The sequence below is a fragment of the Oncorhynchus tshawytscha genome, linkage group LG09, assembly GCF_018296145.1.
Source record: "Oncorhynchus tshawytscha isolate Ot180627B linkage group LG09, Otsh_v2.0, whole genome shotgun sequence".
NCBI classification, from domain to species: domain Eukaryota; kingdom Metazoa; phylum Chordata; class Actinopteri; order Salmoniformes; family Salmonidae; genus Oncorhynchus; species Oncorhynchus tshawytscha.
Window position 1 is genome coordinate 52,176,939 of NC_056437.1, and position 12,909 is coordinate 52,189,847.

General features: G+C 41.8%; 1 protein-coding gene across 4 annotated transcripts in view; it reads right to left on the reverse strand.

The window, feature by feature from the left end:
- LOC112258110 (SH3 and PX domain-containing protein 2B-like) overlaps positions 1-12,909 on the reverse strand; it is an 82,057-nt gene that overhangs the window by 22,981 nt on the left and 46,167 nt on the right. For all 4 annotated transcript variants that reach the window (XM_024432228.2, XM_024432229.2, XM_024432230.2 and 1 more), the window contains exons 4-5: positions 11,775-11,851; positions 1,799-1,890 (exon numbers count right to left, since the gene is read on the reverse strand). In XM_024432228.2, coding sequence (XP_024287996.2) covers positions 1,799-1,890; positions 11,775-11,851 — 169 coding nt within the window. The remainder of the gene's footprint in view (positions 1-1,798; positions 1,891-11,774; positions 11,852-12,909) is intronic.

Here is a 12,909-nt window from a genome sequence, read left to right on the forward strand (position 1 = left end):
TTAAAACCTAGAGCAAGCCCAATCCACTACCAGGTGCCAGACCACAAGAGGTCCTAACCAATGACGAGCTAGCAATACGGGGGCTCATCCTCTCTTCTACATCCTTATACCTACTTATACCTACTTCCTTATACCTCTCCACTATCTCTCCTTTCCTCTCCTCGCCTGTCTTTTATATCTCCCCTCCTCTACCGCTCCCTCTCCTATCTCTCCACTACTCTCTCATGCCTGCTACTTCAATCTCGCCAATGGACAGACAGTGACATCCCTCCTTACTCTGGTAGATTTATAGAGGGCTGTATAGCGACCCAAGAGAGAAAGGCTGGTGACACGATGTCAGTCCAGCTGAACACAGTCTGCATTAGAAGAGAGCTGTAATCCAATTTTAATAAAGACAAACCAAGGTCTTTTCTATATTCATCTGCCTCTCCCTCCGACCCTCCATCCTCCCCTCCCCCGTCCCTAGAAGCAGATGCTTGGAGTTTGTCTGTCTGAGAGGTAGCTAATAAGGTATGTGTCCTTGGCAACGGCCAGAGGGAACTAGCTCTCCTCCATCTGTCTGTCTAAGGAGGTGACCTGACAGCAGCCATTCATAGTGGCCAGAGCAGTGACAGGCCTTGTATTCTTCTTCTTCCACAGAGATTCATCTCCTCTGCAGTTACTGAACACATATTGTATCAAACAATCGGGCACCAGGCAGCCATTTTGGATTTCAACCAAGGTACACATGCTGCAATAATGTCGATGGCCAACAAACTCTGAGGAATGATAAGCATCCTTGTGCAAAATCACTGATTGACGGTGCAGAATTATATTGTTGATGTTCAGTCACATTCTATTGACTTGAGCGTCAAACGGCGCACAGCAAAAAAAGCTCATCGACAAACTAGCGCAGAAAAGTGTCTGGTTAAGATTGGACAGCCTAGATAAGATTCTAACATTACTCCCATAAACCCTGAAGTAGTTTTGGGATGTGTGAGTCGAACACGTCTCTACATAAATAAATAGAACACATAGACCTAGTTAGGTGGCTAGAAGACTGTAGCTGAGCATGTCAAAGTACACATAGATAGGAAGCTGTTTGCTATAGCAGAAAAACTAGTAAGAAAAATGTGGGACTTGTCAAATAGTGAAGGAAGAAAAATATAATCTGAAAAGTAGCAGGTTTGATACATTTCACCAGCCATCACTGGGCAAGCAATAGATTAAAGGCCCAGTGCAGTCAAAAGCAGTCACTTGTAACCACTAGTAACCCCACCTGCCCTCCAGGCGTCTGGTAGCTCAACAACACATACGTGATGGGGGGATGGCGTGGTGACTTTATGACTTGAGTTGGCAAGTTGTAACTGTCAGGCTGACTATGACACTAATGTGTTGAGTGAGATTTACAAGAGTTCATGCCGCCTCAGCAGTTCTCTCATACACTGCTCCTCTAGGCTACATGTTATGTAGCTCTCACTCAGGGCAAACCAACCGCTCCCCTCTCCAACACAGCAATACCAGAGGGAGCATGACATCATGGTCATTACACTCTATTATAACCTATTACTGATGGATTGGCTTGTTTCAACATAAAATGAAATGGTGGTCAGGAGGAGGTCCTTTCTGCTACTTCATGAAACAAAGCCTGCACAAAGCATTGTGCTTCTTATTCTTTATTTGTAGTGTTTGTTGTACACATGTTGAATGTTTGAATGTGCCTACTGTATAACTTATATGTATTTGTGCCCCTTGTCAGACTGTGTGACAGTGTGTTCCTTTGATAAGAAGGTGACGAATGGTGCGATGTGTAGCTTACTCTTTAGGTGGGTTGAGGTCTTCAGGACGAGTCTCGAAGAATACACGAACCTCCTCACACTGGGATACGTACACGGGCAGCTGAATCAGAGCCTGTGCATAAACAAAGGAAAACACATGAAGGTTTGAATGTTAATCAGAACCAAATGAGAGTTTCCAAAAAGCTATGCAGTATATCCATTTTCCGAATTGTTGGTAAAGTTGCTTTTATTGATGAAAGAAAATGAGAAATTGTACATTTTTTTCACTATCTAATCATGGCATGGGGTTGTTCAATGACAGACATTTGTTGAAAATCTATTACTTGGTTTAATTTCATGTTTTTTTGCTAAACGCTACATATCCACCTCACTCTCACAGAAATACGTAGTACTGCTAGGTTTGACCATCGTTATGTTTGGAGGAAAAAGGGAGGCCTGCAAGCCGAACACCACCATCCCAACCGTGATGCCATCTATTTTGTACCAAGAGCACCAGTCCCTCCTGCAGCAAAGTACCCCCACAATATGATGCTGCCACCCCCGTGCTTCACGGTTGGGATGGTGTTCTTTGGCTTGCAAGCCTCCCCTTTTCTTCCAAACATAACGATGGTCATTATGGCCAAACAGTTCTATTTGTTTCATCAGACCAGAGGACATTTTACAAAAAGTACGATCTTTGTCCGCATGTGCAGTTGCAAACCGTAGTCTGGCTTTTTTATGGCGGTTTTGAGGCAGTGGTTTCTTCCTTGCTGAGCAGCCTTTCGGGTTATGTCGACATAGGACTCGTTTTACTGTGGATATAGATACTTTTGTATCCATTTCCTCCAGCATCTTCACAAGGTCTTTTGCTGTTCTGGGATTCATTTGCACTTTTTGCACCAAAGTACTTCATCTCTAGGAGACAGAACGCGTCTTCCTGAGCGGTATGGCGGCTGCGTGGTCCCGTGGTGTTTATACATGCGTACTATTTTTTGTACAGATGAACGTGGTACCTTCAGGTGTTTAGAAATTTCTCCCAAGGATGATCCAGACTTGTGGAGGTCTACAATTTTTTTTCTGAGTTCTTGGCTGATTTCCTTTGCTTTTCCCATGATGTCAAGCAGATGTACTGATTTTGAAGGTAGGCCTTGAAATACAGCCACAGGTACACCTCCAATTGATGCAAATTATGTCAATTAGCCTATCAGAAGCTTCTAAAGCCATGACATTTTCTGGAATTTTCCAGGTTGTTTAAAGACACAGTCAACTTAGTGTTTGTACACTTCTGACCCACTGGAATTGTGATACAGTGAGTTGTAAGTGAAATAATCTGTCTAAACAATTGTTGGAAAAATGACTTATGTCATGCAGAAAGTAGATGTCCTAACAGACTTGCCAATACTATAGTTTGTTAACAAGACATTTGTGGAGTGGTTGAAAAACAAGTTTTATGACTCCAACCTAAGTGTATGTAAACCTCCAACTTCAACTGTATATATTATAAATCAATATAGTAGTAATATGATATCTGTATTTAAAGAATTTACATTTGACATTTACCAGATGCTCTTATCCAGGGCTGTACGGTTCTGCTTTCCTTTTCTTAGCCAACCTTGTTCTTTTTCTTTGTGTTGTGGAATGTAGCCCTGTCTTTCATTTTTCGTTCATTGATTTCACCTGTTCGTTTTTCTCACCTGGTCTCATCAGCTTCCCTATTTAGTTCAGTTCTTTCTGTTTGTATGGCTGTGCGGTATTGTTTGTTTTTGACCATTGTCTGCCTGTGACCACGATTCCTGCCTTCTGCGAAGGCTTACTAAACATCTGCTGTGCTCTGCATGTGAACCTACAACCTTTTCTCCCTGAGTATTCACCACAAGGGAGTAATACATAAGTGCATTCATCTTAAGATAGCCAGGTGACACAACCACATATCACAGTGAAATATACAGGATACGAACATTCCATTCCAGCTAAACAATGGATATAGCGTTGTGCAAAAAAACAACATTTTCATTTACATGTTTTAAACATCTGAGCACAGTAATATTTTACACACACATGAACTTACCCATAAGCAATCATCTCTGATCAAAGAACACATGAAATATTTGTGGATATAGCATTTTGGAAATAAACTAAAATGCTGCTATTGTATTTATGTCAGTGGCAGTGGTATTGGGAGTAGTGGTGTTCACTAGGAAATATGTAGCGAATGTAGTGAATGACAGCTATAGTACAGATGCTACATTCAAATACCACGTCCTCTTGCGTAAGCAAAACAGCATACAGCAGGCATTACTACCCAACCACACCAACATAGAAAAAGCATATACTGTACCTAAATAGAGCCTAGTCCACTCTATTCTATTTCCTGTTTCTAATCTAACATCATTGATCCTTTCTCCCTGTGGGGGCCCACAGGGCTGTGGCTCTGACCACAGCTCTGTGGATAATCTAGTGGTGGGGGAGACATGCAGGCTGACAGGGCCATTCCTCAGGAGATGAAAGGCTAACTGGCCTGAGATATCTCTCTCTTTCTCAGCCTCAAAGGCCTCAGCACCTCAGTGATCCAACTGATCCAATGCCTAGAACCAGCTGGTGGGTCTCTCCAACAAAACAGCCCTTATTATCACTGTGTGCAGAGAGGCAAGCATGCAGCACACTCCTCGCTGCCATGAGGCATTTCTCAAAGCTATCCATCTCAGCCTCAGGCCCAGCGTACGTCTGCATTTAATAAGGCTAAGTGCCTCAGTACTGTCCACCCAGAGAGGGGCAGCTCTCTCTCGCTCCCCGACAGCCTGAATTATGATATGGCTGGCCCGTATCATAAAATACGGGCCAGCCAGAGTTCAAGGTGCCCTTGTCCAGTGTGGCACCTAGCCCTTTTTGACTCACCGTATGGGAAGCCGTGCCAACAGACTGCCCATGCTAAAAGTGTGGGAGGATTGCCATAGGCTTAGCTGAAACCCTGTTCTCCATTAGCGTCGGGGTAAGAGGGTGTGAGTGTGTGCGCGGGCATACGTACGTGTGTGACTGTCCAGTGGTCAATTACAAAGATTAAAATGCCTTTTTTTATGGGTGAAAAATCAAAACAATTCTCTGGAGTCAGCTAAGAGACAGATGATAAATGTTTTAAGTGTTGACCTCCAGAGGAGCCCCTTCATCCCCTGGTCCTGCTGACTGAATCTGGTACACTGTGTCTGGGGTCAGGAAGAACATACTCCCCCTGTATTTCTCACCCCTTCACTCTGCCTGTGACCTGGCAGGTCATTAGTATTCTCCCCAGAGACTGGGAGCCGGAAGGCACATTACAGCAAATTGACTTTATTGGTGCTCTTTACAGCCGTCAGCATTAACCTAATTGTGTGTGTCCGTGGAAGTGTGTGTGTGTGTGTGTGTGTGTGTGTGGCGTTGAGTGCATGTGTGCAAGTCAAACAGAAAACATTGAAGGTGGGGAGAGAACACACATACATTACAAGTAGATTATAGGGGTGGTAGGTAGCCTAGTGTTTAGAGCGTTTGGCCAGTAACTGAAAGGTTGCTGGATCAAATCCCTGAGCTGACAAGATAAAAATCTGTCGTTCTGCCCGTGAGCAAGGCAGTTAACCCACTGTTCCCCAGGCGCTGAGACGTGAATGTCGATTTAAGGCAGCCTCTCTGATTCAGAGGGGTTGGGTTAAATGCGGAAGACACATTTCAATTGAAAGCATTCAGTTGTACAACTGACTAGGTCTCCCCTTTTCCCTTCCTTAAACAGCATTCTATAGCCCACCCTTTCCAAACAATGGCAATTCTGAAGATTGAGAAACAATGGTAAAAGGGCAAAACTGGAGTGAAAACCTATATCCTCCAAGAATCAACGTCTCCTCTCCATCACCAGAAACTCCAGCAAAGGTCATTCCATGCGAGTCAAGTTCAGGTTTAGGACTCACTCAGCATTTTGACAGAAAGGTCGAAATGGTGATCCTCTGAGCCAAACATGAAAGTAACTACACTGAACAAAAACATAAATGCATCATGCAACAATTTCAAATATTTTGCTGAGTTGCAGTCAATAAAGAAATCAGTCAATTGAAAGAGATTCATTAGGCCCTAATCTATGGATTTCACATGACTAGGAATACAGATGTGCATCTGTTGGTCACAGATACCTTAAAATGACATCTCCTTCACATAGAGCTGATCAGGCTGTTGATTGTGACGTCTGGAATGTTGTCCCACTCTTCAATTCTGTGTGAAGTTGCTGGATATTGGCGGAAACTGGAACATGCGTTCATACATGAAGATCCAGAGCATCCCAAACATGCTCAATGGGTGATATGTCTGCTGAGTATGCAGGCCATGGAAGAACTTGGACAGTTTCAGCTTCCAGGAATTGTCTACAGATCCTTGTGACATGGGGCCGTGCATTATTATGCTGAAACATGAGATGATGGGGGAGGATGAATGGCACGACAATGAGCCTCAGGATCTCATCACAGCATCTCTATTAATTCAAATTGCAATTGATAAAATGCAATTGCATTTGTTGTCCGTAGCTTATGCCTTCCCATACCATAACTCCACCGCCACCATGGAGCACATTGTTCACAATGTGGACATCAGCAAACCACTCACCTACACGATGCCATACACGCTGTCTGGACTCTGCCCGGTACATTTGAACCCAGAATTAATCTGAAGAGCACACTTCAGTGTGCTAGTGGCCATCGAAGGTGAGCTTTTGCACACTGAAGTCGGTTACAACGCAGAACTGCTGTCAGATCAAGACCCTGGTGAGGACGATGAGCATGCAGGTGAGCTTCCATGAGAAGGTTTCTTTCTGACAGTTTGTGCAAAAATTCCTCAGTTGTGGAAACCCACCGTTTCAACAGCTGTCTGGGTAGCTGGTCTCAGAAGATCCCACAGGTGAAGAAGCCAGATGTGGAGGTCCTGGGATAGTGTGGTTACACATGGTCTGCAGTTGTTAGGTCGGTTGGATGTACTGCCAAATTCTCTAAAACGACATTGGAGGCGGCTTATGGTAGAGAAATAAACATTAAATTCTCTGGTGGACATTTATGCAGTCAGCATGCCAATTGCATATGCAGAAATAAGGTTCTTGCGGTTTGGAAAATTTCTGGCATCTTTTATTTCAGCTCATGAAACATGGACCCAACACTTTACATTTTGTTCAGTATATAAAGTAAACACCTTCCATTTTTCACTCATTCAGCCCTCTGTCTTGACCAGGGCCAAGACAGAGGGGTGCACCCCCCAACTCCCCTCTGTCCAAACTAGCCAGCCAGACGGGACAGAACCACAGACCTTTGATCTGACCCCCCTCCCCCATTAAAGACACTCACCCAGTGGTATGGTTGCAAAGACGGGGTACTGGAAACTTTCAAACTTTACCAGTAAACTACCAGAATGTTGTTATTTTATGTAATCTATTACAAAATATCTAGTGGCTCATTTGGGTACTTTTTATTTTTACAGGTGTCTTATCTCTGGCCTTCTATGTGGCCTTATCACATGTAAAATATATGAAATAATTAAGTAAGATGATTTTTAAATGAATGATTAGAATGACAACATACATCAACATAGTGAATACCATTCCTGTTTAACATGAAGGTTTCAGCATGACATTTTTTACACACATTTATTTATTTTACTTTGTCAATATGGATTTGTTTTGACCTCAAACTGGTGTCAATTCAGAAAAAAGTCCATAGTTGAAAGAGGTGCGGAGTTCAAAATAACGAAAATAATGCCATTGCTGATTAGATGCTTTAAACATATGTATTAGGCTATTTTCCCTTGAACCATATGGTCTATCTACTATAAATTCATGGACAATATGGACACAGATATAAAGAATGAATACTATATATTAATTTACTGTAAGTTAATAAAACAATAACAAAGTCAGTTTCAAACATTGCTGCTAATAACAGCTAGTCTCCAGACCGGACGTGTGCGTGCACCATCGTGCGCAAATAGATTTTGTCCCCCCACACCAAAACGCGATCATGACACGCAGGTTGAAATATTTAAAAAAACTCTGAACCAATTATATTAATTTGGGGACAGGTCCAAAAGCATTAAATATTTATGGCAATTTAGCTAGCTAGCTTGCAGTTGCTAGCTTATTTGTCCTATTTAGCTAGCTTGCTGTTGCAAGCAAATTTGTCCTAGGATATAAATCCATCTCCTCATTGGTTATACCCACGTGGGTGATTGAAAGATGAACAGAGGTCGATCGGTTGTTGTGGTAACACTATAAAAGTTATATGCCAATTGCCGTATAAAGTCCAAAGAAGAAAAGGCCTGGAAGGAGGAGAGATGACTAGAAACGATTCGGTTGACCGTTTTATGTGTGGATTAATTGTCGGTGTAGAGGACCATTTCAACGGCACGTGGGTATCTGCTTCTATAAACCAATGAAGAGATGGGAGAGGCAGGACTTGCACCACGTTCAGAGTCACAAATAGAACTGACTTCTATTTTAGCGCTTGGCAGCGCAGACGCTCGTTGGCACGTGTGAGCAGTGTGGGTGCAATGATTGAATAACATGTATGTATGTGTAAATGTATTTTGCAACGCTCGCGCATGTGACATGAGAGGTGTGGTCAGCATGTTACTCATACCACTCCCAGACAGTCCTAGCTACATTTTTGCTTAAGAAAATGCTCTTTGCTAAGAAGCTATTTTTGTTTATTTTTGACCATTTTTTTATGGCAATAAGAACTGTAAGGTAATTCATTGTTACCCCAAAATGTTTTGATATTGTGATAAAAACAGCTGCATTCGGTCTATAAGGGCAATCCACCAACACAGTCAACAAAGAGACTATCGATCATAGGTGGCCGTAGATCTAAACATTGAATTATTCATTGCTGTAACCAGACGACTTTGTTAACTTCTCTAGGGTAGGGGGCAGCATTTGGAATGCTTTCTACTCAGGCCCAGAAGATAGGATATGCATATAATTGGTAGATTTGGGTAGACAACACTCTAAAGTTTCCGAAACTGTTAGAATAGTGTCTGTGAGTATAACCGAACTGATTTGGCAGGTGAAAACCTGAGAAAGATCCATTCAGGAAGTAGGATCTTTTGTTGTTTTAGTTTTCTTTTCAATTCCATTACAATATCCATTGACTTAGGACTCAAATTGCAGTTCCTATGCCTTCCACTAGATGTCAACAGTCTTTAGAAATTGTTTCAGGCTTATATTCTGAAAAATTAGGGAGTAAGAGCAGTCTGAATGAGTGGACCCTGCAGTATCACAGAGCTTTTTCATGCGCGCCCGAGAGAGTGCCTTTCTTGTTTACCTTTTATATTGATGACATTATTGTCCGGTTGAAATATTAATCGATGATTTAGGCTAAAAACAACCTGAGGCTTGAATTTAAACATCGTTTGACATGTTTCTATGAACTTTACGGATACAATTTGGATTTTTTTGTCTGCCTGTTGTGACTGCATTTGAGCCTGTGGATTACTGAAGAAAACGCGCAAACAAAACAGAGGCTTTTGGATATAAAGATTGACTTTATCGAACAAAAGGAACATTTATTGAATAAATGAATGTCTTCTGAGTGCAACCATATGAAGACCATCAAAGGTGAGTGATTAATTGTATCTCTATTTCTGACTTGTGTAACTCTTCTACTTGGCTGGTTACTGTTTAATGATTTGTCTGCTGGGTGATGTTCTCAAATAATCACAAGGTATGCTTTCGCCGTAAAGCATTTTTGAAATCTGACACTGTGGTTGGATTCACAAGAAGTTCATCTTTAAACCTATGTAAAATAGTTGTATTTTTTCTGAATTTTTATAATGAGTATTTCTGTATTTGAATTTGGCGCTCTGCAATCTCACTGGATGTTGGCCATGTGTACCCCATCTCTCTCACCAGTGACCTGGCTTCATAACCAAAGGTTCTCTGGCAACATGCTAGGGAATATGTTGTTTTTTAAGAGCATGACTGAGATGGAACCACTTTAAAAAAATTCCCCAGGCAACATAAAAAGGCAGTTCTGGTTTACAAGGAAGTCCTTTAAAAGTAAACACGGTCCACTGGGCACAGACATCAATTCAACGTCTAGTCCATGTTGGTTCAACATAATTTCATTAATATAATGTGGAAATTATGCTGATTCAACCAGTGTGTGCCTAGTGGTTAACCTCTAGTGACTCCCCATCCCAGGTCCGGGAGCGTAATCATCGACTGACACTAATTAGCATAACGCAACGGACATAAATATTCTTAGAAAATATTCCTATTCATGAAAATCACAAGTGAAATATATTGAGACACAGCTTAGCCTTTTGTTAATCACCCTGTCATCTCAGATTTTCAGAATATGCTTTACAGCCAAAGCTAGACAAGCATTTGTGTAAGTTTATCGATAGCCTAGCATAGCATTTTGTCCAGCTAGCAGCAGGTAACTTGGTCACGGAAATCAGAAAAGCAATCAAATTAAATCGTTTACCTTTGATGAGCTTCGGATGTTTTCACTCACGAGACTCCCAGTTAGATAGCCAATGTTCCTTTTTTCCCAAAATATTATTTTTGTAGGTGAAATAGCTCCGTTTGTTCTTCACGTTTGGCTGAGAAATCTACTGGAAATTGCAGTCACGAAAACACCGAAAAATATTCCAAATTAGCTCCATAATATCGACAGAAACATGGCAAACTTTGTTTATAATCAATCCTCAAGGTGTTTTTCAAATATCTATTCAATAATATATCCACCGGGACAATTGGTTTTTCAGTAGGACCGATTGGAATAATGGCTACCTCTGTATTTTATGCGAGAATCACTCAGAGCCATCAGGTGACCACTTGCGCAATGTAGCCGCTTACGGGTATTCTTCAACATAAATGCGTAAAACTACGTCACAATGCTGTAGACACCTTGGGGAATACGTAGAAAAAGTAATCTGGTTGATAGCCCATTCACTGCTCAATAGGGACGCAGAGCTTTCAAAAGATGAGTCACTTCTGGATTGGATTTTTCTCAGGCTTTCGCCTGCAATATCAGTTCTGTTATACTCACAGACAATATTTTTACAGTTTTGGAAACATTAGACGTTCTATCCTAAGCTGTCAATTATATGCATATTCTAGCATCTTGTCCTGACAAAATATTCTGTTTACTATGGGAACGTTATTTTTCCAAAAATGAAAATACTGCCCCCTAGTCACAACAGGTTTTAAGGGCTTGTAAAGTAAGCATTTCATGCTAACGTCTACACTTGTTTTATTCGGCGCATGTAACAAATAATGTTAATTTAATTTAGTGGGGGGGGGCTGGGGTTGTTGCTGACAGGGGCTAGCTCAGGGTTCCTCAAACCACTGCCCTGATGGAGAGATAGCACGGAGATACCACAGCATCCCTACCGCCTGCGATAGAGATGGATTCCCCACTTCTCTTTTTGCCTTTCCACTAAAGAGCTAAACACAGACTCTGCAACTATGATGCTTTGTTTTCCAGATGAAATTATTTTCTCTGTCAGCCATGTTCCAGACTGCCTTCAGTTTCTGCAATGTCTAATTCCTGAAGAAAATATCATATTTTCGAGGAAGACTGATTTTGTTATCGTATATTTCCCAGTGGGTAATGATAAACATATAAGATATGCATGTTTTTAACATTGCTAGTGCATTGGTCTTTGTATAGAGAAACAGAATGGCTATAACAGGTCAGTGGAACTAGAAACTAGGAACTAGGGTGTATGAAATCCAAAACAGTCTCACTCTGACTGCCATGCTATCAGTGAGGTAAACCGGTCAGCAGGATCATGAATGCAAACCCCTCGCTCTAGTCTGAAGCTCTATCTACCACAGTGCTAATGTCCTAATACCTGAGATTTAGGTTCCTCTCCAGGCTTCTTCCCCATGGGAGGTTTTAGGGGTTCAAGTTTGGGTCATACTGTTGTGTCGTCCATAACGAGTGAGTGTGGAAGATGTAATACCCCTGAATTGCCCCACCAGCTGAGCAGTGGTCTCAGTCAGAGCCTACTCACCCTGCAGTACTCGTTGATAGGCCTCAGGCGCTTCATGGCCACATCCCTGATATGGCTTCTCCTGAACAGGATCTTCCCTGGAAGGAAGAAGAACAGTCTTTAGGATCTAATGTACATGTCTTACAAAGATACAAATCCCTCTAGCCTCCCCTCTTATCCTAGTCCTCAACCATGGTCTTACGTTATATATAGTACATACTCAAACTGTATGATAATTCAGTATTTGAATGGTGTGGATTCACAGTAGCAATTATACAAGCAGACAAACAATTATAAATACTCCATAACTGCAATAGTCCGTAACTACAAAAACTACACTATAAATACTCCATAACTACAATATTCACTTTTGATGGAAAATGTTGTGTTTGTGCTTTTCTAATAACCAATTAGACTTGTTTCACGCAAGTGACTGATTGATCGTGCATGTGAGGAATCCACACTATCAGTATAAGCAATTTGGCAGTACGCCCAGAACATTGTTTTGAGAAGAAGCCTCTTGAGGTATTGGTCATTCACATGCAGGAGCCACACGTTAATGATGAATTAATGATGAATAATGTAAATCATACAATTATAACTTGTCTGTGTAAACAGTACATAAGAGAACTAACGGGACTGCCCCGGCAGAGCTCCCAACCGACGTGTACTATGGTTTGTTGGAACCTTCTTCAGCATGCTGATAATAAAGAATGATTCATTTAATGGGTGAAAACCAGGTGTCCCTGGTGGCCATTTTCACAACAGTTTGGTGCCTGTGGAGCTTTCCAGTGAGGGTCTGCGAGGAAAACCAGTGGCCCATTTTATGTAGCATGAGGGAAATTCCCATCTGAGCAAAAGACGACGAGGACCCACCCAGACCAGACCCTTACTGCGAGCTGCCCAGGAGGAGACACATAATCCACAAACAATTGAGGGCCGTGTCACTGATTTCAATATGTCAATTCAAATGAATTTGTATGAAAATTATTACAAAATAAATTAAAGTAAACATTAAAATGAAATGACGTCTATTTGGTCTGGGACCACTGTAGTCTGGGCCTACTAGAAAGGTACCATAGTCTCTGGGAGGCTAAAGTCGTCTGGGACTACTGAGATGGGTAAGGGCTGTTCAGTGAAGCCCCACCGACAGCTG